The sequence below is a fragment of the Candoia aspera genome, chromosome 1 (genome assembly GCF_035149785.1).
Source record: "Candoia aspera isolate rCanAsp1 chromosome 1, rCanAsp1.hap2, whole genome shotgun sequence".
Taxonomy (NCBI): Eukaryota; Metazoa; Chordata; class Lepidosauria; order Squamata; family Boidae; genus Candoia; species Candoia aspera.
The window spans coordinates 122473186-122494313 of NC_086153.1; the positions used below are offsets into that span (position 1 = coordinate 122473186).

A 21128-nucleotide genomic window follows, 5' to 3' on the forward strand; every position below is an offset into this window, starting at 1 on the left:
GTTAGAGCAAAACTACATGCAGATACCTGAATTATGACCTTTTCCTCTCTGCTTCCATTTTTAAAGTGAAAAGAGTTATATTTATCAGGCATTTGCAATCTCTAAGGATAATGTGCATCAGAATCTAACATATATGTTGGGTTAGAATTTCCCAGACAAAAATGTGGAGATTGTAAACAACCACTTTGAGCTGATTGCAGGTAAGGTAAGGACAGTTCCCATTACTCCAATGAATATGTCAGGAGATGGTATGGATTTGAATCCAAGATGACATACAGTATCACTCTTAATTGTCAGAGACTATAAATTGTTGGAAATGGCTTCAGTTTTGATGGTACAATAAAGATATGTTTCAAAATGTGCCATATCAAGTTTCTGGGAAGCTACAGTTCTAGCCTGCTAAGGGAACTTGGTAGTGTGAAAGACAAAAGGGAGGAATGTATGCTCTACCACTTACATTTCTATCGCCTGTACAAAGACATCTAGTAATTAAAATACTCAGCTCTTGGCTGAAGATCTTATTTATGGACCCAGATAGATTACCCAAGCTGTGTTTTGAAGAGCAGATGCTTAATAGGCCTCCTTGCACTTGGGCTGCCCAACTTTCAAATGCCATCTGACTATATGGATTCTCCATCCAATTCCCAGTCCAATCCGATCTGAAGGCCAAGGAAAGCTTCAAACAAAGGGTCTTGGATGTGGCTGCCCAAGATGATATTGCATCCCTTATAAACGTGCTAAGTCCTTGAAGTGGTTGGCTCAACACAAATCAGCCTCCCAGACAGAAAAGTATTTAGCAATTATATGCCTCAACTTCTTAGAAGAACTTTCTCTAGAGCATGTTTTGAACAACTGGATTCTATGGTGAAATATGGGAGGTTCCATGGAGTTCCATGTGAAGAAAGATTGTGTATCTGTGGTGTACCAGCTGTTGAAGACATTACACATATCTTGTGTGACTGCAAAGGATATTCTGCAGAAATGTCAGTTTACTTAGATCTTTATTTAAAAACTAAAAAATATTCGGACATCCAGGAGAAACTGTCTTACTTCTTGCAGGGAATGGACCTGCATATCACTAGCAAGACTGCAATTTTTATATCAAAAGGCCATTTTGAAGAGGACAGACTACCTAGAATAGATTGGTGTTAACTGTAGGGGTGATGATTTATTATGAATATGTCATACTATTTTCTCTGTATTGATTTTATAGTTTTTTTTAATATGGTCAGATGACTAATAAATAAAATTTTTGTTGTTATTGTACCACTTACATTTATCAATAATGACCTTATCTGTTCATTAATGACCTTATCTGGTCATTATTTGACCAGAGCTTATGAATTACATGTGAGTCCATCTCAGAGATTCAGTGATGTTATAGACAAATTCAAAACTATAAATAGTGAATAATAGTGAAAAAAAGATAGACATTTTCAAAGAGCAGTGTGAGCAATCTTCCATTGATTCTGATTCCATGCAAAGGTTCCAAGGTTTATAGCCTTCTACTGAATAAAACTGTTATTTCATGTTTGCAAGTTGAGGATACACTATATTTTTATATGCATGCAAAATAAATATCTTTTTCATCGTGCAGATCCTCTAATTTTTCAAATCATATCATCTAGGTCAGTGGTTCTTAAACTGTGGGTAATTTGTGCATATCCTGGGGATAATGGAACAATTTGTAATTGCTTGTTTGTCAGTTGAGGATCCAGTATGAGACTGCTGCTGCTGAGATGCTTGTGTAAAACAACAGAGTCTGTTTTTTTGCGTGTGGAGATAACGACATTATTTGAGACTTGGAAAAGGGATAATTGGGTCAAACAGTTTAAGAACCACTGATCTAGATGTAGGGGACATAAAGATACACCTTGTGCAGAACAGGATTCATAGGAATTCTCATTCCCTATTTTTGAGAGATACTTGATCGGTTTCTTCACAATAAGAAATATGAAAAATTAAAGCATGGATTACAGATGTTTTTTAGTTTTGAATTTAATAACTATACCCTTCAAAAAAAAAAGAGAGAGAGATGTGAAAGAATTCTTTGTGTCATCAATTCTTCCATGAGAAATTAATCCAAAGAAAGGAAGAATGTGTTGAGCAAATTGCTCATGCCCCCAGTGTAGTAGCTTTCACTCTTGGCAAGCACCATTCAACTGTTCTATAGTTGCTAAAATAAAATAAAAGCAGCTATAATTAAATTAAAATAAGAAATATTTATTATAATAATACCTTGTTTATTAAATTTAAGGTAATAAATATTTTTATTCATTACATTTCTATCTTGCTCTTTAATCATTAAAAACAGTCCCAAAACGGCATGGTCACTTTTCAAAATGCTTGCCAAAGGCTCTGATACATGAAATAGAGTTTCTCTTCTTTTTTTTACATTTAAATAGTGTATCAACACTGAAAACAAGAAACAGCATAATAAAAAAATAAACAAACAAAAACAAGTATTTGTTTAAAAAAACATAGCTTGGAATACTCAATGTCCAGAAAGGTATTTATATAATATTATTCAAAATCAATTATTCAGATGGAGAGCAAATATGAGTAATTAAACTGTAACTAGAAGATTCTCTGAGACATTTCAGTGTTGGGTTAATTTTTGAGCTAATGCTATTTTCCACAAGAAAGATATATTTTTCAAAGTTCATTTTCTGCAAATCTGGTACCTAACAAGAAATAGAGTTTCAATTAAGTTAGAATTCCATTATATTTTATTATTTCTCTTAGTGTATTTAGTTACTGCATACCACTACAAGTATATGCAAAAACAATCTAACTTCTTTGCTGTTAAGCATCTGGGTAATTTTGTGCTCTGCTTATTTTTAATGTTCTCTCTCAGAAAAGGACAAATGCCCTTAAATCCTAACTGTTCCTCCAAGAAGTTCCAAGTGCTTACAATGGGCTTTACAAGCAATCATCCAGCTGCACATTTGGCAAGACTTACATCATCTGAAGAACATGTCATGTTTCCGAAAATTTTCAGGATATGAATAGATTGGCCTAATTTTTGACCTATTCTTTTTTAATACTCAATATTGCATGAGCCATAAAACCAAAAATGTTAAGATAAATGCTGTCAATGTAGATTATTTCCATACTAAAATAAAGGAACATTGAACCATAAAGCTGTAGGTACAATTATATCTATATCAATACATTGTATTTTGGCAGTCTCTTGAAAGGATATAATCAAAATATAGTCAAACATTCAAAAGTGAACCCTATTTCCTAATGTAATTGAACAACACAATGAAAGGTGATGAAACAGAAGCAGTAGTGTTCTGAGTAGTGCTCAGTTGCATGTATGTTTCCTTTATTAGAAACCAGAATTTTGCTGACAGTTGGAAGGACCACTAATATTGGATCCCCACTCCCGTTTTTTGAGTACATTTTCAGTGAGTTTCTAATCTTTACTAGGCAATTTGCTGAATAGGCAATATCTATAACTGAGGTGTTAAATATATTAAACATTAACAATATTTGTGGGTGTTGTCAGTCAAGTGAAAACAACAAAAGTTTATGACGCTTTGAACACACGCAAATTTATTGTTACCCAAACTTCCATGGGCCAGTTCCCACTTTGCCAGATGGATAAATAACAAACGTAGTGTTCGGTTAAACTATCTCAATTGTGAATGAAGTGTTGTTATCAGCATACCGAGGACTTTTGCAAACAACGACAATGGCACATATTAAAACCAAACCAAATAAGAATGTGAGTGAAAAAGAATCATGAACAAGAGCTGAAGACGCCGGAAGCTCTTATAATCACATCAAACATGTTAAAAGCATGACGTTTGTGATAGTTGAATCAACAAATATCTACATACATGAAAACAGGCATGTATAATATCAGTGAAGCAGATATAAAGCTGATGCGGAAAAAGAAACAAAAGTAATATGGATCACCAGCACAAATGACAAGAAGTTGAGAAGTCTTTCTTTTATACCTTTCTTGTTCTGGTGAATGCAAACTAGTATCAGGCTTCAAGCAGTTAGTACTAGCACTCCTAGCCCTGTCAAGCGAGGGCTGCAGTTCACTAGTGCCAGTGCATCCAATGGAAGAGAAGGAGAAGAAAAACAAAAAGAAAACAAAGAAAGGGATATCATGTTAGATATTAAATCAAAGTAATGTTCTTTCTATACAAGATGTTAAGTCACAATAGAGTCATGAAGATATAATGGAACAGGCTGGATGAAACATGGCAAGAAGATTGTTCAAAAAATATAAAAGGGAAAAAAAATAAATATGGCTGCATAAAATGGTATCAAATGCTGTAATCTCATCCTATGAAGTCAATTTGTTAGCTTTCATAAGCAAGATTACAGCTCAGCAGTGGATAATGAAGCTGGCCAATACCAATATAAAAAGTGGAAAGAAAATACCAAAACAAATATATCTGTATCTTTAGTTATTTGAGGGAAAACCAGAACACAAAATGATGGAATTCCATTGTTTGAAGTAAAAAGATATTCTACCATGAAGGCTATTATTCTAAATAAATAAATAAATAAATACAGGGAAATATGCTTTGTCTGAAACCTTACCTAACCAACAGTCCTTCTGTAAATCTTGATATATGTGAGTTAAGGCAATTAGGAAGAAGTGAAATATCCTGACTAAGCCCTGATTTGGCCTTAACATATGCAGGCAGGGTTGAGCTTCACAATTCAAAATAATTCATGAAAAAGAAAAAAAAGTAAGTTACATGAAGAATGCAAATCACACAGGAAAAAGAAAACAAAGAAAATACATACAAAATCAAAATATCCAAAATGTTAGTGTGGTACAAATATCAGAGATTCAAGAGTGAAAACTGGAGTAATGATAAACAATCCTAGGAATATTAACTGAAACTGTAAGCCCATTCTATTCAATAGGGCACAGAGCTGGATAAGCTGGATTCCAGCCACAAACTTGTTCATCCGGGCAATGAATGTAGCACATGTGTTTTGTACTGGCAGTTAAAAGTTTAATGGAACTGAGGTTTGACCAAACTGCACCTATGCTGTTTTGCTTGGCAGAGTGCTATATTGCTATCTAAGAAGATAAGGCAACGCATTATACTCAATTCATGGCAATAAAATGGACACATTTGTGTAGTTTTCTTGACAATATGGATGTGGTTTGCCATTGACTTCTTTTGGTATTTTTTTTACTTCCCTGTCTAGTATAGAACCCTGATATTTCATGATAATCTCCTATCCAAATACTTGTGAAGATTAATCCTGCTTAGCTTCTGTAGATCAGCCAAATAAGCTACTGTAGGTACTACAACCTAGCAAAGCGTTTAAGAGAGGGTGTGAGTGTGTGGGTATGTGGAGGGGGGGAGGGGAGGGGGGGAGGGAGGCTGGTTGACAGTTTCTTTCAAAAATTATCTCCTTTTTATCCCTGGAATGTATTGTGAGAACTTTAATATGACAGCAACAGACTTCTTACCTGTAAAGATTCCAGTAAGTGCCATTCTCTAATAAAGGCATCTTGGGAGGTAGTGATTTATAGTGCCTAACAGAATTTCTTGAATGTGACAGAAAAGAAGGGGGAAAGAGCCATGCAAGAAACAAAAATATATAGGCAGAGATGAAACAGTGCTTAGTGAAATGTTAAAATTATGATGCAGCAAAACATTCATATAAGTCACTTGCTGTTTGTTGGAAGGTACTGTTAAATATTTTAATATCACATTTTAATAAAGTTTAAACTCTAACTATCTACTGAAGTTGTACTGCGTCAGAGAGAAGATAAAAAATAGCAACTCACAGTCAACTGAATTGTTCAGGAGAGCTTTTATTCCCGTTCTCCAATTTCCCCATGTTTTAGCATAGTTCTAAAGTCTATCTTTCCAGTATGTATGTATGTATGTATGTAAATAAAATAATATTGTGGGGATGGCCTGCATCAGATAGAGGGAAGTGTCTAGGCATCTAATTTTCAATTTCACAAAAGGACAGCAAAGGTTTACAAAATAATAACAACATACACACCCCTCCTTCTGTTACTACTATATAATCATTACATTTACGTATGGGAGGAAGTATTTACAGGTTATTTGTCCCTAAATGCTAATGCTTGCCGGAGTTAGAAAACTTGATTTTTGTATAACACTCTGCTTTCCACATGTTGCCTGAGAGCCTAATTTTTTTTAGATGTGACTACCAGGATTTCTTTGCATTTTTTTTCCCTGTGAACAGCAGAAGCTTTTGAAAGTTCCCTGCAAGTTTTACACAGGGCGCATCCTGCAGTATCTAAGGAAAGAGGATGCTGCTACTACATTATTTATATACTGCCTTTCTGCAAATGTCACCAAGGCAGGTATTTATTTATTAATGAATTTACAGTTATGGACCAAAAATAAGTAAACAAAATTATGCAAGATACCCAAAATAAAAGCCTATTCATGGAAAAGGTTAAGTATACTTGTGTTATGGTCAGATCCAATGGTTTCTGACTGCCATTGTTGTGATACAGAATTTGGCCACTTTCATGGTCTTGATCATTTAATCAAAATGCACAGTTGCCTGGTCTGGATAATTTGAGATTAGGGGAGAAACTAGCTCCATGTGCCAAGAGTGATAGGTGGGGCATTTGGAAAGTACATGCGTGGCTGTTTCAATTTCAGCATGCATAAGCATTCTGGATAGGAGATATTACTGAGTCTCCCAGTCAATACCCTTGAAGGCAGAGCATCTAAGGGTGACAGTGTGAGTGCCCTCTGTGTGAGGGAACAAGTATAAAGTTAAAATATTTGGGAATGGTAAAAGGTGAATACATCAGCTCATTGTCACAGAGGTGTGAAGTGTTAAGTCTGTCTCTTGTACTGTGTACTGAGGTCAAAACTTCCTGCATGACCTCACTCCAGGCTTTGTCAAAACCTAGTGTAGATAGGGATGAGGATGGAGCCCACAGCAGTCTAGACTTAATGCCATTTGCTTCTTCCATGGGGAATTGTACTGATTTATCAATACACCACATAAAGATAACACAACCTGATTCAAGCCACATTAACACATGAACCTAAATCTCCTTGGTATTTGAGCATCTGTGCCATGCACCAATAGAACATTACATAGGAACAAAAAATTAATAGAATTTATAGGAGTTGAAATTTTGATGACCTAATATAAAGTTACGGGATGCTAATATATAATTTCTACAACAGCTATCTTTCTATAGAATGGAAGTTCATGATGTACAGTATGTGACTTTGTGCCCTCTGCTAATAGAAGATAAATTTTTTTCCCAGCTGGGAGCTATGTCTACGATTGGGAGTGTTTGTGTCCATACAGGCTCTCAGTGGATAAGAGCATTTAATTTTACACCAGAAATGATCAGTATGTATAAAACACAAAACTCAAAATAAAATAAAATAAAATACTAAAAAATAATTATAACAAATACAACATACAATAATAATCCTGCCATACATTTGAAGGCCTATTTTTGCTTGAAGTTACAGTGCTTACAAATGGTCAATTGCTAGATATTAAATTTCTCCTAACAGAATCTATATAATCTAGACATTTCTCTCTCTCTCTCTCTACACACACACACACACACACACAAACGAAACAGCTATTCAGATCCGCAGATCTGGATACATTAAGCTCATACATTGTATCTACGAATGCTTCAGTATAACAAAACTTTTAGAAATAACTAATCAATTAAACAGTCTTTCATCTGCAATAGGACTAACAGGAATGCTAGTTTCTGGGGAAACCAAATGACTTCTAAAATAAAAAAAGATGGGAAAGATATACACCAGAACTATTTATAAGCAAGCTCAGTTACCAAATGCCTGTATTTACCTGGTAGTATGTAGGCACTCTGCACTTCTTCCTCGTTTTGCCCTGGGCAGCATAAGAAGCTCACTGCACAGACAGGATTGGACGATGAATGAAACAGTTACATAAATATGAAGCATTAAATAGCATGAATTATGCCATGATATGTAAATGAAAACACAAAATAAACCAGAAAGTCTGAACTGAGATAGTTATTTTTATAAGTCTTAAAGAAGAATTTATTAGAATACTCCTTTTATATGTCAGCAAAAAGTAGCTTTCACTACATTTGGCCAATGTTTCACAAATAAATACTTAGTTCAGTTAAACCTAATTTGCTTCAACAGATTTCTAAGCAGCCTAAATTTACCCACTACTGAGCCTTGACATCCAAAATGATTTTGAGAGTTTTGTTTCTCAAGTCACATTTGGCAGGATTTTCTACTATTTTACATCGTAAACAAGTGTAATGAAAGTAAACGGTTCATTAAAACAAGTACAAAATTGTCAGAGTAAAGAAATGTAGAATAAAAGTGTGTCAGCTCCTAGCAGAGAATTAGGCAAGCTCAAAAATTGCTAGCAATTTAATGCCTTATTAACACACTTAATGTTAAGCTTTCAAGGTTCTTTTTATGTATTCTTGATAGTAAATGCCTATGTGTAAAACATGAACCCTTTTTTTAAAAAAGAAGGCACAATACATTATAAAAATCTCCTTCATGCACATTTTAGCCTGGTCCAGACTAGGGTTTCTTCATTAGGAACAGCTATAGGTTACAGGAAACCATGAAATAGAAACAAAGAGAATAGTTATTTATTTATTTATCTATTATTAAAAATTTGGTACCGCCCATCTCCTCCAAAAGAGGGACTCTGGGCAGCTCTGGTTCTTGTATGTAACATGAATGTTAATAAGATCTCTTTAAAAAATCTGGAAATATAAAAATAAATCCTCCATTTAAAAAACCTAATAGGTTATTTTTTCAAGTTACCATGTAAAGCTTGTAAGTTGTTTATGAAGCTATGACATTATAAAAAAAACTATCAAAAACCATGTTAAGCTGACAGATAAATTTAAACATTTTTGAAATAGCAAAACTCTGATCTATATGCCACCATATTATTATGTACTTGGAGAGCTTATCAGCAACATAAATTGAATAATAACATAGAAAAAAAGTGTGAACTTCTAATTCACTGCCAGGTGACATGCTATCCAACAGAATTATACTACTCTTAGTAGTAAAACTATTAAACTTAATATTTTATATGTAAACTGAAACACTGCAAAGGAGGATAAGGAATAGTGCTATTCCATAAATTCCACATGGAAAATCATGTATAAATGTTCCTCTTTCAATCTTGTCCCCAGGGAAGCATTAGAGGAGGAGGTATGATGTGAAGTCCTTGATATAATTGGTTGGTTGAACAGCTGTGCCATATCAGATTTGCAAAAGTGCCACCTCATGCCACATTTGGCCTACAAATTCTAAGAAAAAACTACTGATTTACACATACATAAGCATACACAAGCAAGCCACAAAGCTGAGATTGCTATAGAGATAGATTAATGCCCCCTTGTTTTTTTATCTGTGCTCCCCTAATTTATCAAAATGGCTGCTGATTGTCCAGAGGATGCTATTTTTGCAAAGTCCAGCAGCCATCATCCTGTTAATGTAGAAATCAGAGCATCAGACACCCCACATTCTGTTCAGAGAGTTCTTAACACATTTCTTACAAAGCACTGTTTCCTGCAAGGTCCAGTTCCACATAACTGTTCAGTACCAGAGTATTAAGGTCTTTAAGCATTGAAAAATGTGTCTTTTGAGAAACTGGCAGTAGAGGCAGGAGCTGCAAGGGTTCAGTAAGCTGGCAAAGGTCTGGAATGAGTGGGTAAAAGGATTGCTCAATGCTGCTTTAAGATTTAAATACTTGGTTGCTGCTCTTGTTACAGATATGATGGTCTTTTTCATCTACAGTATTTTAGACACTAAGTATTTTCAAAGCTATACAGGTACTTTAATAGAAATTCACACTCTTAAGATAAAAAAATCATACCCTTCTTGATCCGATAAATACTGATTATCCATATCTCTGGGTCTGCGGTCAATTGGGCTTCGGGAGGCATTATGGTGTCTAGTTGGAGAACGTGATCTTCTCATTTGATGAATTTCATCTAAACTCCTGGTTTATAGAATAAATTAACAAATAAGTTATAAATATAAATATAAAATTCTAATGATAACTTTGATGCAAAGAGAGGAATACTGATCTAGGGATGTAAAATACCTATAATCCAGTCCATTATAATAGTTTTCACAATTACTTGCTCTCCAGATGTGTTGTGACTAACATTCTCAGACTTTCCAGACAGCACATAATTAATATTTAGTTCAGTGAATTGGCGGTGATAGAAAAATTTCCTTCGGCCGAGTTGCTAAATTCTGCTGAGATTAATTTCATGTGACAAACCTTGTGGCCAGAGCTCTGGCTCTGTATAGGAAAATGAAGTTGTTATTTCTTCCTTGACAGGAGAGCATAAGGACAATGTGGAAAATGATTGGTATCAGAAAGTAAAATGCATTAATCCATTGATAGAATAATCTTGTTTAGAAAACAGTGAATGAAGAGTTGCCTAACTATAATACTTCACAAAATTATAGATTATTAAATCTAGAAGGCCACGACCTGAAATTTGGTTGGCATGGATTCCTATGGTATAACAAATTGAAAGTAAATAAAGTATTTAATAATCATTGTATTAGAAAGTCCCTTCTTAGAATTTGGGAAAAATATAAATCTACTCTAACACCCACTCTACCATTATGGATTTCCCTGCAAGGAGCGTATAGTAGGAAAGAAAAAACAGGAATTTGCAAATGGCTAAGATATTTGGACCTAATAAAATCTGAAGGGGCTATATATAAAATGAAAAGAAGAGATGAATTGGAAAATGAAGGACATCCATGCCAATGGTTTTTATATTTTCAATTAAAGGAACAATTTAAAATTGATGCCCAAAGTTACAAATTCACAAAAGATTTAACCTGGTGGGATAATTTAGTTTATGCCAACAATGACCACATGATTTCCAAAATATATAAAATGTTATTACAAATAAGAATGGCAAATGTACAAATTAAACAATGTATGATTAAATGGGAGAGAAATCTTGGACATCACATTGACTATGATGTTTGGGAAAGAATGTGGACCAAAGGGCTGAAATTATAATTTAAAAGAAAATTTTTACAAAATGATGTACATGTGGTACATTACTCCGGAAAAAATATCCAAAATGTTTCAGAATACTTCAAATGTCTGCTGGAAGTGTAAAAAAGAAACAGGAACATTTTATCATATGTGATGGAAAGGCGAAAAAATTTTGGACATCTATACACAATATAATTTGTAAAATGTTGACTAAAGAAATTAATAGAACACCGGAACTCTATTTATTGGGCATCATGGACAAGGATTTGGAACATGAACATGGAAAACTTTTACGATATTTGATCACCGCAGCTAGAATTACGTATGCATCAAAGTGGAAGGAAGAACTGACCCCCTCAATGGAAAAATGGACATTTAAATCCCTGGATCTGGCGCAGATGGCAAAACTTATGGACCAGCTAAATGATAAAAATGTGGAAGATTTTCAAAATGACTGGACCCCCTTCTTCAACTATGTAGAATCGACCCAAAAATTAACGTAAATGTGTAAAACACATGAATATAATACAAGATGTAAATATTATGTATTTGACTTATATAATCTCAATAGAACTGTAGAATTATTGTAACCAAATTAGTGAATTGTGAAAAGAAATTATTTAGTTAAGGTATAAAATTGTATTACTTAGGGAGTTGGAAATCCATTTCCTTTCTTTTAAACCTCTTCTTCTCTTTCTTCTTTCTCCTTTCCTTTTTTCTTTCTCTTGTTTTTGCATTTTATGTTTATTGTTGATTTGTCATTTTATGTTTGTATTATTTGTGTAAATAATTTAATAAAGACTATTAAAAAAAAAAGAGTTGCCTAACTACGTCCTTAAGAGAACTGCACAAGAAACCAACAATTCTCTTTATGGCAAACTGATTATTACAGAAGCAACAGTCACCCTTGCATCAAACGGAATACAGAGGCCCTTGGTATGAAGGTGCCCAAAGAGAATATAAGCTTCACATATCTATAACCACAACAGTCTGCCCCATTTACAGTTGCCCACTTTTAAATCCAGATGAATTCAGTGGAAAAGATTTACGCACTGCTGGAAACAGTGGGGTTCTAGATTGCTCCATTTTGTATAAATTATTAGGGTTAATGATAAAACAGCTACATTTTCAATCTTACCTCTGTAATGGCACATTTGGTAAACGAGAACGGGTCCTGCCCTGATCGTCACCACGGTGAGGAGATACAGATCGTGAACGATGATGAGTTGTTCTTTGCTGTTCTGGCACAGTTAATGTTGCAGATTTACTCTCTCTAGTGCTAGACCTATAGCCTACTGGTAAAAGTGCAACAAAATTAAGTTAGTTCAGGTCACAAATGGCAATGAGTTAATAACTAAATTAGTCTTTTCAAGAAAGCATCTCTTGCTGATTACAAGATTTTCAAGTAGTTGTTTCACCAGTGAAAATCCTGAAATATCATGCAGCTAGGGCTAACAAATAGCATTATACTTAAATATATATAGGAGGGAAAAGCATAAACACAGGTACAGAAAAATTTACGTGCAGACTAAAAAATTCCCAGAGGTAAAAACATGAAAAAGAGCAAATATAATATCTAAATAACGATTAGATATTAATTGCTAGGATGGTCAGTTTTTCAACTCTTTAGTATTTTTAAATGAAATCTCTACAGCTTTGGCTGCAACGCTGAAACAATGCTATTGCCAAAATTACTGCAAACAGAACAGTTTATGAGTAACTGTTCTAGGATTAAAGCCTGGGTTGCACTTTCAGTTAAATTACAATAGACTCTCAGTTAACCAGAACTCAAGCAACCAGCACTCTCAAGCAACCGGCAAAAAAACCCGGATAAATAATACAGTAGACTCTCAGTTAACCGGAACTCACTCTCAAGCAGCCGGCAAAAAATCGAATAAATAACACTTTAAATAAAATTTAACAGTAACTCTCAAGCAACCAGAAACTACATTTATCTGGCATCTACCAATCCCCATGGGTGCTGGTTAACTGAGAGCCTACAGTACCTGCTGATGTGAATATGATATAAAAGTCATTTAAGAAAGTACTGCTCAACATTGAAAATATCAATAGAACTTCCTTTGCTGTGAATTAAACTTTTAGTCATCACTATCACAAATTACTGTTAGCTAGACCTAGCACATAAAAAAATAGGCAAAGAAAACTATAGCTAAATGCCATCAAAACTGCAAATTATTCACATAGCTTACACGATGAATGCAGACGTGAATGATGCTTTCCACTGAAATTGCAAAAGCTACGCATGGCTTCTTGCTGGAAGAAAGTTAACATTTTGTTCTCCTACACGTAGAACTATCCATACACAGGTAGCACAATGAGCTAATGGACTTCAAAAAGAAAATCTTTCAACAGGTGAGAAGACACCAACTCACAATCAAGCTCTTCCAACAATAAGAAGAAAAGGCTGAATGTTATAAATGAAGCCCTTAGGATGAATGCTTGGAAGCCAGCTGGCTAAATTATTGCATGCTTTGTAAATAGCAGCATACTACTTAAATCCATCCTTTAGTTGAATGAACAATACATAAACTAAATGTTAGTGGTCCTTAAAGAACCTCTGATTCTGAGGAAGAATACAAGGGAGTTTATAAGAACTCTTCGCATCCAGAGTATATTCCACGCACTTCTCTCATAAATTCCATGTGATTCCTTTGTGGAATGGAAGATGACTTGTGACATGGATAAAATAATTGCTTATGATGTAAATTATGAAATAGCTTTCCCTGTTTAATTATACTTATGTTAAAATGCATCCTTATCTGAAAAATATTAAGGATTTTTAAACATATATGTTTGACAATGGAAACTATATATGCTTTCATTCAATAATCTATGTTGCCACTGGCAGAAAGCATAAAGACAGTACCGTATTACAAAAACTAATAACATCTGGCTTAATTATTATAACAAAACAGCTGAAATTATTCAGGTGCCATTTCTGAAGTTAATGAGCTAGTTTAGAGAAGTGTTCAACTATTGTTTAAGAAAAATGGCAAAATATATGATTAGCTATTATTTTGACATCCTTCTTGACTTTCAGTGAATAGAGTTTACTGCATTCTTTAACGTAATTAGCACCCCTAAAAATTATGGTAGCCTATGGTGATAAACTGTTTTGGGCTTTTACCGCATGTAATGTGTATTAATATATATCAGCCAAAATAGTATTCATTACTACACTAGCTAACCATATTTCAAATATAGAAAACAAGCGTAACTAAAAAATCTTTCAGACGGTTTATTACAGTTTATTATCTGGTTGAAATGTCAGGTTGCTTTTTTTAAAAAAAAACTTTGAACAGCTTTTCCAATTCAGGCTGTGATTGGCTGCAGGAAATATGCAGCACTTCCTATAATGTTGAATACTGTATTTCTGGAATTGTGATCTCTGTCTCTCCATAGAAATTGCTTGAATCTTCTTTTATGTATATATTTAAGATAATGAAAGCTAATGAATGTTTGTAAGAGTTATAAAATATATAGCCATGCTTCATGCACTATATACAGTCATGCATTTTCAACATATTCCATGGTGCACCTGTCTAGCCTGAAAACAAGAACAAATAAAGTGGGCGTTATATTTGAGCTATATATCTGAATAGTATTTTTTGGATTATCTTTTATTTCAAAAAGGATCCTTGACCCATGAAATGCCTAGATTATGTACAAACAGATTTGTTGGTTGCTTAAACTTGAGTATCAACATTAAATATCAACATTGCAACAAACAGTTGCCAGTCACCAAGCACTGCAGATGTAGCAGAATGGAAAATTAATTTTAATTCAGAAATAAATAAAGGTTGGTGTAAATATTACAATGTGTCACCATGGAACAATACATCATGCACCTTTCTGGAAAACGTGATCTCCCAACTCAGGGTCTTTCAAAAATCTAGAAAATTCAAACTTGGAAGAGGAATAAGGATAGGGAAGATGAAGCAAGGGATGTAGGACCATGCTCTTCACCCACGCACCTGAAGGAACTACTCCAATACCATCATCAACCTCATTATCTGAGATGTCACTATCACTGATTCGCTGAGATCCTGTGCAACAGTAAGGCAAATAGATACCTGTATACTTGGTACTTTGGGAAAGGGTTAAAATAAGTGTAAGCAAAAATTATTTGGGAGAGTCAAATAAATGGGATGCATTCAAAACTAAAAAATATAATAATAATAATAATAATAATAATAATAATAATAATAATAATTGTAGTAGTAAAAAAGGCTATTGCAAATTGGCTTAGAATCAGAACACATTTTAATCTCTGGTACTGGCTATAGTCTCAAGCATATTGTGACAGCAGAGTGACTCACTGAATTGGACCATTTATTGTGAACTTGCTCATACATGTACCTGGTATATATGATTTCACATTACTTAATTGCTATATATCTTATGATGGCCAGTTAAATGCACAAAGCACTTCTGAAAAGCTTTCTGAATGTAGGTAGGAGGGAAAAATGAAAAATCCATCTCAGATGTTAAATCCATAGTTAAGTTTACATATCATGCTAAACCATAGGTTTATTTTAACCAAGCTTTGCTGAAATAACCGTGGTATATTGATTTATATACATAATGTGAAGTGGTAATCTAAGTCAATGTTTCTCAACCTCAGCAACAGTAAGATGTCTGGACTTCAACTCACAGAATTCCCGAGCCAGCAAGTTCACACATCGTGCTAAACCAAACCAAAACAATTCACATTATGGCTTAGTGCAACATATGAATCTATCTTATGACAGTCTATCTGCACAAGGAAGTACTGATCGATGTTTTAGTCATGGGATCAATGAGTATCTATAAATTAGAGCTCAGCCAAAATGGGCAATACTTTCCATTCTCATGTTTAAGGCTGAGCCTAAACAACCTAGATGAAAAAAGTTCAGAGGTAATGAAGTTGGAAAGTATTGAGAATCCTATTGATAAATCATCAAAAGAAAAGTTGCTAAACATATCAGCAGCAACAATGCACTCCTGGCAGCCATTCCTTGTATCCAAGTGTCCTCTAAAGCGAAAGCAGGAAAAACTCCTCTTGTTCTGTCAGATTTCAGAATGATGGCAATAAAGCCAAGTCTTATCTTTGCAAAGGCTACAATTGCAATATTATGCATGTCCCTTCAGAAATAAGGGACGCGGTAGCGCTGCGGGTTAAACCGCTGAGCTGCTGAGCTTGCCGATTGGAAGGTCGGCGGTTCGAATCTGCGTGACGGGGTGAGCTCCCGTTGCTAGTCCCAGCTCCTGCCAACCTAGCAGTTCGAAAACATGCAAATGTGAGTAGATTAATAGGTACCGCTTCGGCGGGCAGGTAATGGCGTTCCGTTTAGTCATGCCAGCCACATGACCACGGAGGAAGTGTCTACGGACAAACGCCGGCTCTTTGGCTTTGAAACGGAGATGAGCACCACCCCCTAGAGTGGGATATGACTGGACTTAATGTCAAGGGAAACCTTTACCTTTACTACCCTTTAGAAATAAGTCCCACTGAGTTTAATGAACCCGATTTTCAGCTTAGAAAGATTACTGTACTAAGAAAGTTATAAAAACACTGAGAAAGTATGTGTTAAATCTTGATGCAAATCTTTGACAAGCATACTTTTTACCGAATGTAGTTTAAATATTTATACATTTTTACACTATAATTACTAGTCCAAAATTCCTGCCAAAATAAAAAAGGAATTCTGGACCTACTTTGTAATTTTTTGCTGGAATTTTCTCCACCATGGGCATGTCTCCTTGGCATGAAAGGTGATGGCTGAGGCAGAGGTAGTGAGGATTCATCATGGGTCTGTAGCTTATACCAATGTGGATCATCATCTAAAAGTGCAGTCTCCAACTCTATGAGAATCTATGAGAAAGTATAGCAAGATTCATCTTTGTTTAACAATAGGGACAAAGCACTTCAAGATATTGAAGTGTTTTGAAGTATTCCACATTTAAAATACAAGGATGGTACATGCACATTCACCTCTCCAAGGAAGTCACTTTCTTCTTCTTGCACTCTTGGCTGATCCCAAACAGTAATTTCTAACATTCGTTCTCTAAAATCTTTACGGTGCACGTGTGAATAGAGAAATGTTTGGTTCCATTTTGGTTCTAAGCTTTTCTTTACTGTTTTTGTCCTTCTTTTACTCTTATCACTGAAACATAAAAAGTCACTGTAAATTGTCATCAGAAATTCAGTTACATATTTCCATTTCAGTCCTTAAGCTTCATGATGAACTATGCTCACAGTCATGATTCAAGTGCTGTCAGTTTCCTCTGCTGGCATTTTCTAAGTAAAGAGGCGGGGGAAAGACCCCTGCTCAGCTGATTAGCAGCTTCAAACTCAATAACCCAGCAGCACTGCAGGGCAACAACGGAGCTGGAAATGGACACTATAAAAGCTGTGGTTGGATTCACAGCTAAGCAAGTGAAGTGGCTGACCAACAGACAGACAGACGAATGAAACCATTTTGACAGTTGTTATCCACCACAAGCCATTTACTAAATTTATTATTATTATTATTATTACCCTGCCATCCTGCCACAGAATAATGATCAAAGCAGCTGACAGAAAAGGATAAAATGCAGAACACATTAGTTAAAAACACAGTGAAAACATACATTATTTCTGAAAAGAAAACTCAATAATCTTACAATGAAATTAATCATTAAAGCAATTCAAAAGCCTAAACTAAAAGGATGCATCTTGATAACATTCCTGAAAGGAGAAAGAATCGGGAATCAATTTCAATTTCAAAAGACAAGCATTCTGAAGTTTATGAGAGATATTGTAAAGCATACTTTTACAGAGAAGATATCTTTAGATTTCCTGTCTGAGTAAATTCAAATAGCTTGGTTGCTGATTGTGTTGTATGGTTTTTATTTATTTTTATCTGTATTTTTTATATTGCTGTTTGTTCTTTTATATAGTTTTTTTAACTGTTGTAAGCCGCCTAGAGCCATGTATTTGGGCGGCCATATAAATTGAAATAATAAATATAAATACATATATAATAAGAAACCCCTTTCAGATAGCCAGACTCTATGCTACTTCTTGGCATAAAGGTTATAAGCAATAGCTTGATCAAGAAAAATAATTCGCAGCTAATGCAGGTCTTTCAGAACATCCTATTGCACACCATTTAGCAGGCTGTTGATATAGTATAAGACAGATGTTGACACCTGATGGTAATGGTGCAAACAACTGGCCTCTCCCACCAAACAACTGGTGGGAGAAATACAGGGTGGAAAAAAACTGGTCTGGAAAGGATATGGAGCAAACAAATGGATCACTCTAGAGCAGTGTCTCTCAACTTTGGCAACTCTGTGGACTTCAACTCCCAGAATTCCCCAGTCAGCATGTGTCATGAGTGCCGTTGAGCTAAAGTCATCAGCGCAATGGCACTCATGACAATGACAAGGAAATAGGTGAAGGGGGACAAGTTAAGTAGCCATCAACCCACAACGACTAACGGCTAATAGACAATAGATAAACGGATCACGGAGCCACCCAAGCCATCAGCGGCAATTGCAACGGGGATCGCCCAGCTGAAAGCAATCAGCAGAAGATTGAAAACCGGAGGATGGGCGATCCTGGAAACCCTCAACCAATGGCAGGGCAACACATGGGACAAAGGGGGGTGACGTGATCGAGAGCGAGGGGGCGCTGACCGGCGCGGGGTATTTAAACCCCGCACCGGCGCGCTCCTGTCACTCTCAGCTTTTTTCTAACAACGTTGTACCTATCCTGAAATAAACCAGAGCCTGCTTCGCAACCCAGTGTCTGAACGTTATTCAGAGGTAGGCAGCGCATGACATAAAGCTGAGAGTCATAAACTCAGCCTCGCCGAGCCCCACCGGACGACAACGAGCCGCGGGAGGAGTAGACGGCGAGAAGACCAGCAAGATGAGGCCGGAACGGCGCGGGCAAGGAGGGCGAGCCGCGCGGCAAGAGGCAGAGGAGGACCGACCGAGGCCAGAGGCACCGCAGACTCCCGGAGCCATGGACGCCCACCCAACCCGACCCGAGCCTCAGCTCCAACCCCAAGGGGAGATGGCGACGGAGGCAACCCGACCGCGGGAGGGAGCAGCACGACTTCCGAAACCAGCGGAGGACCCCGCGCCCCACATCGCACCCCAGCAACGGGCGTGGAGCGACAGCCCCACGGCGCTCGACACGGAGGAGGACGACGGAGACACCCATCAGACGGCGGAGGAAGCGGACCCGCGGCAGAGGGACGATGAACCCCGCCGGCAACCCACCCCCGAGGACGCGCCAACGGAACCGGCCCCAGCGGCGGCGCGGGCTGTGGACGAGGAGGCACGAGCTGAACTCGCGGCCATGCGGGCTCAGCTGACGGAACTCCGGACCATGCTCCAGGCGCTTATGCCCCCCGCGCCACCCAACGACGTCCCCGCACAAGCCCACACCCCGAGCGAAGCATCGAACCCACACGGGCCAGCGGAGGGCCAGCAGACGGCACAGGCGGCCGACACCACACCCCGAGAAGCGAGAGGCGGGGCCGCACAAAACGCCCGGGCCCCAAAGGACTTCCCCATCTTCTTCGATGGGACCCCCACAAAACTCTCGTTTTTTGTGACCAACGCTAGGGAGTTCATGGGGAGGCACGGACACTCCTATGACTCCGAGGCCGACAAGATCGCCGCCGTGGCGATCAAACTCCAAGACAGGGCGGCGGACTGGTACGTCCAACTGTACGAGTCCAGCTCCCCCGCCCTCGCCACCTTCCCTGCTTTCATCAACGAGATGAAAAACTATTTCGAAGACCCCCTAGCTAAAGTACGGGCGAAAAGCGCACTCCAGAGACTTAAACAGGGCACACGCACGGTCCCTGACTACGCCCTGGAGTTCAAAGCCCTCGCGGGAAAGGTCTGCGACTGGTCTGAGACCACCCTGCTAGAAATCTTCAAAAAGGGGCTCAACCGCGACGTTCTCCAATGGGCCCTCTACCGCGACGACCCAGAAACGTTACACGGGTGGATCCACCTCGCGGGGAAAGCCGAACACGCGCACCGCACCTTCCTTATGACAACCACGGAAGACACAAACTACGTCGGGAAAAAGGTACCCGCACCACACGGGGGGATGGCCGGCCCCATATACCCAAAAATGAAGTTCAACCGGGAGCCCTGCGGGAGGTGCGGCAAATTAGGGCACAAGACGGCGGACTGCTTCGCCAACCGACTGCCGACCAGCGCGCCCAAGCCCGCCCCGAAAATTAGCCCCAAACCACCCAACCCGGGGCCGCCCCCTCACCGGCGAATGACCGTGGCCACAGCGACACCGGAAGATGGCTGGGACGCTTACTGGGGAGAAGAGGACAATACCGACCCCGACCAGCCGGCGGGAAATGCTCCCCGCTTGCCCTGAAACGCGTGGCGAGGCAGGCGGCGGGACAGCAACGCGAACCACCTCAACGAAACGACAAAAGCTCCGTAATATTGGCAGCAATTCAACTCTCTGCCGGCAACGGAGCCACCACGGCCGCGGCACTAGTGGACTCGGGGTGCTCAAAAAACCTTATCCACCCCGACCTAGTCGCCAAACTCGAACTCCGCTGCTTCCCCCTCCCCACGCCGCTAGCATTCCACCAGCTGGACGGCTCCACAGCGGGGGGGAAACCAGCCACGCTACAAACCGAGCCGGTCACCCTGCAAATGGGCACTCACACCGAGCGCACGTCGTTCGTAGTCACGCCCATCGGACGGCCCATTGCAGTCCTGGGGATGCCATGGCTCGCGAAAAACAACCCGCGGATCAACTGGGCGACCCGCACCTTCACATTCGGCGACGGCGAGTATCGAGCACCAGTACCAGCTGGCAAAAGCAACCCCACGGTAGGACGAGCGGAGGCGACCACACAAGACAACGGCGCTACCACTGCAGACCTACCGGAACAATACGCCGACTTCTCCGAGGTCTTCGGAGAAGCAGAGGCAGACCAACTACCCCCCCACCGCAAGACGGATTGCCGAATCGACCTACTGCCCGACGTCCCCCTACCTAGACCAAAGATCTATTCGATGACCCCGAAGGAGATGGCAACCCTCCGGGAGTTCATCGATAAAAACCTAGACAG

General features: G+C 38.3%; 1 protein-coding gene across 5 annotated transcripts in view; it reads right to left on the minus strand.

The window, feature by feature from the left end:
* The window catches only part of RIMS1 (regulating synaptic membrane exocytosis 1), a 279319-nt gene that overhangs the window by 85676 nt on the left and 172515 nt on the right, over nucleotides 1–21128 (minus strand). The window contains exons 13-21 of one of the 5 annotated variants that reach the window (XM_063313140.1): nucleotides 17012–17183; nucleotides 16735–16891; nucleotides 15012–15083; nucleotides 12155–12308; nucleotides 9862–9987; nucleotides 7828–7890; nucleotides 5459–5536; nucleotides 4567–4680; nucleotides 3969–4058 (exon numbers count right to left, since the gene is read on the minus strand). In XM_063313140.1, the coding sequence (XP_063169210.1) occupies nucleotides 3969–4058; nucleotides 4567–4680; nucleotides 5459–5536; nucleotides 7828–7890; nucleotides 9862–9987; nucleotides 12155–12308; nucleotides 15012–15083; nucleotides 16735–16891; nucleotides 17012–17183 (1026 nt within the window). Of the gene's footprint in view, nucleotides 1–3968; nucleotides 4059–4566; nucleotides 4681–5458; nucleotides 5537–7827; nucleotides 7891–9861; nucleotides 9988–12154; nucleotides 12312–15011; nucleotides 15084–16734; nucleotides 16892–17011; nucleotides 17184–21128 lie in introns of all 5 variants that reach the window. The other 4 variants (XM_063313105.1, XM_063313098.1, XM_063313122.1 and 1 more) reach the window with 4 other exon arrangements.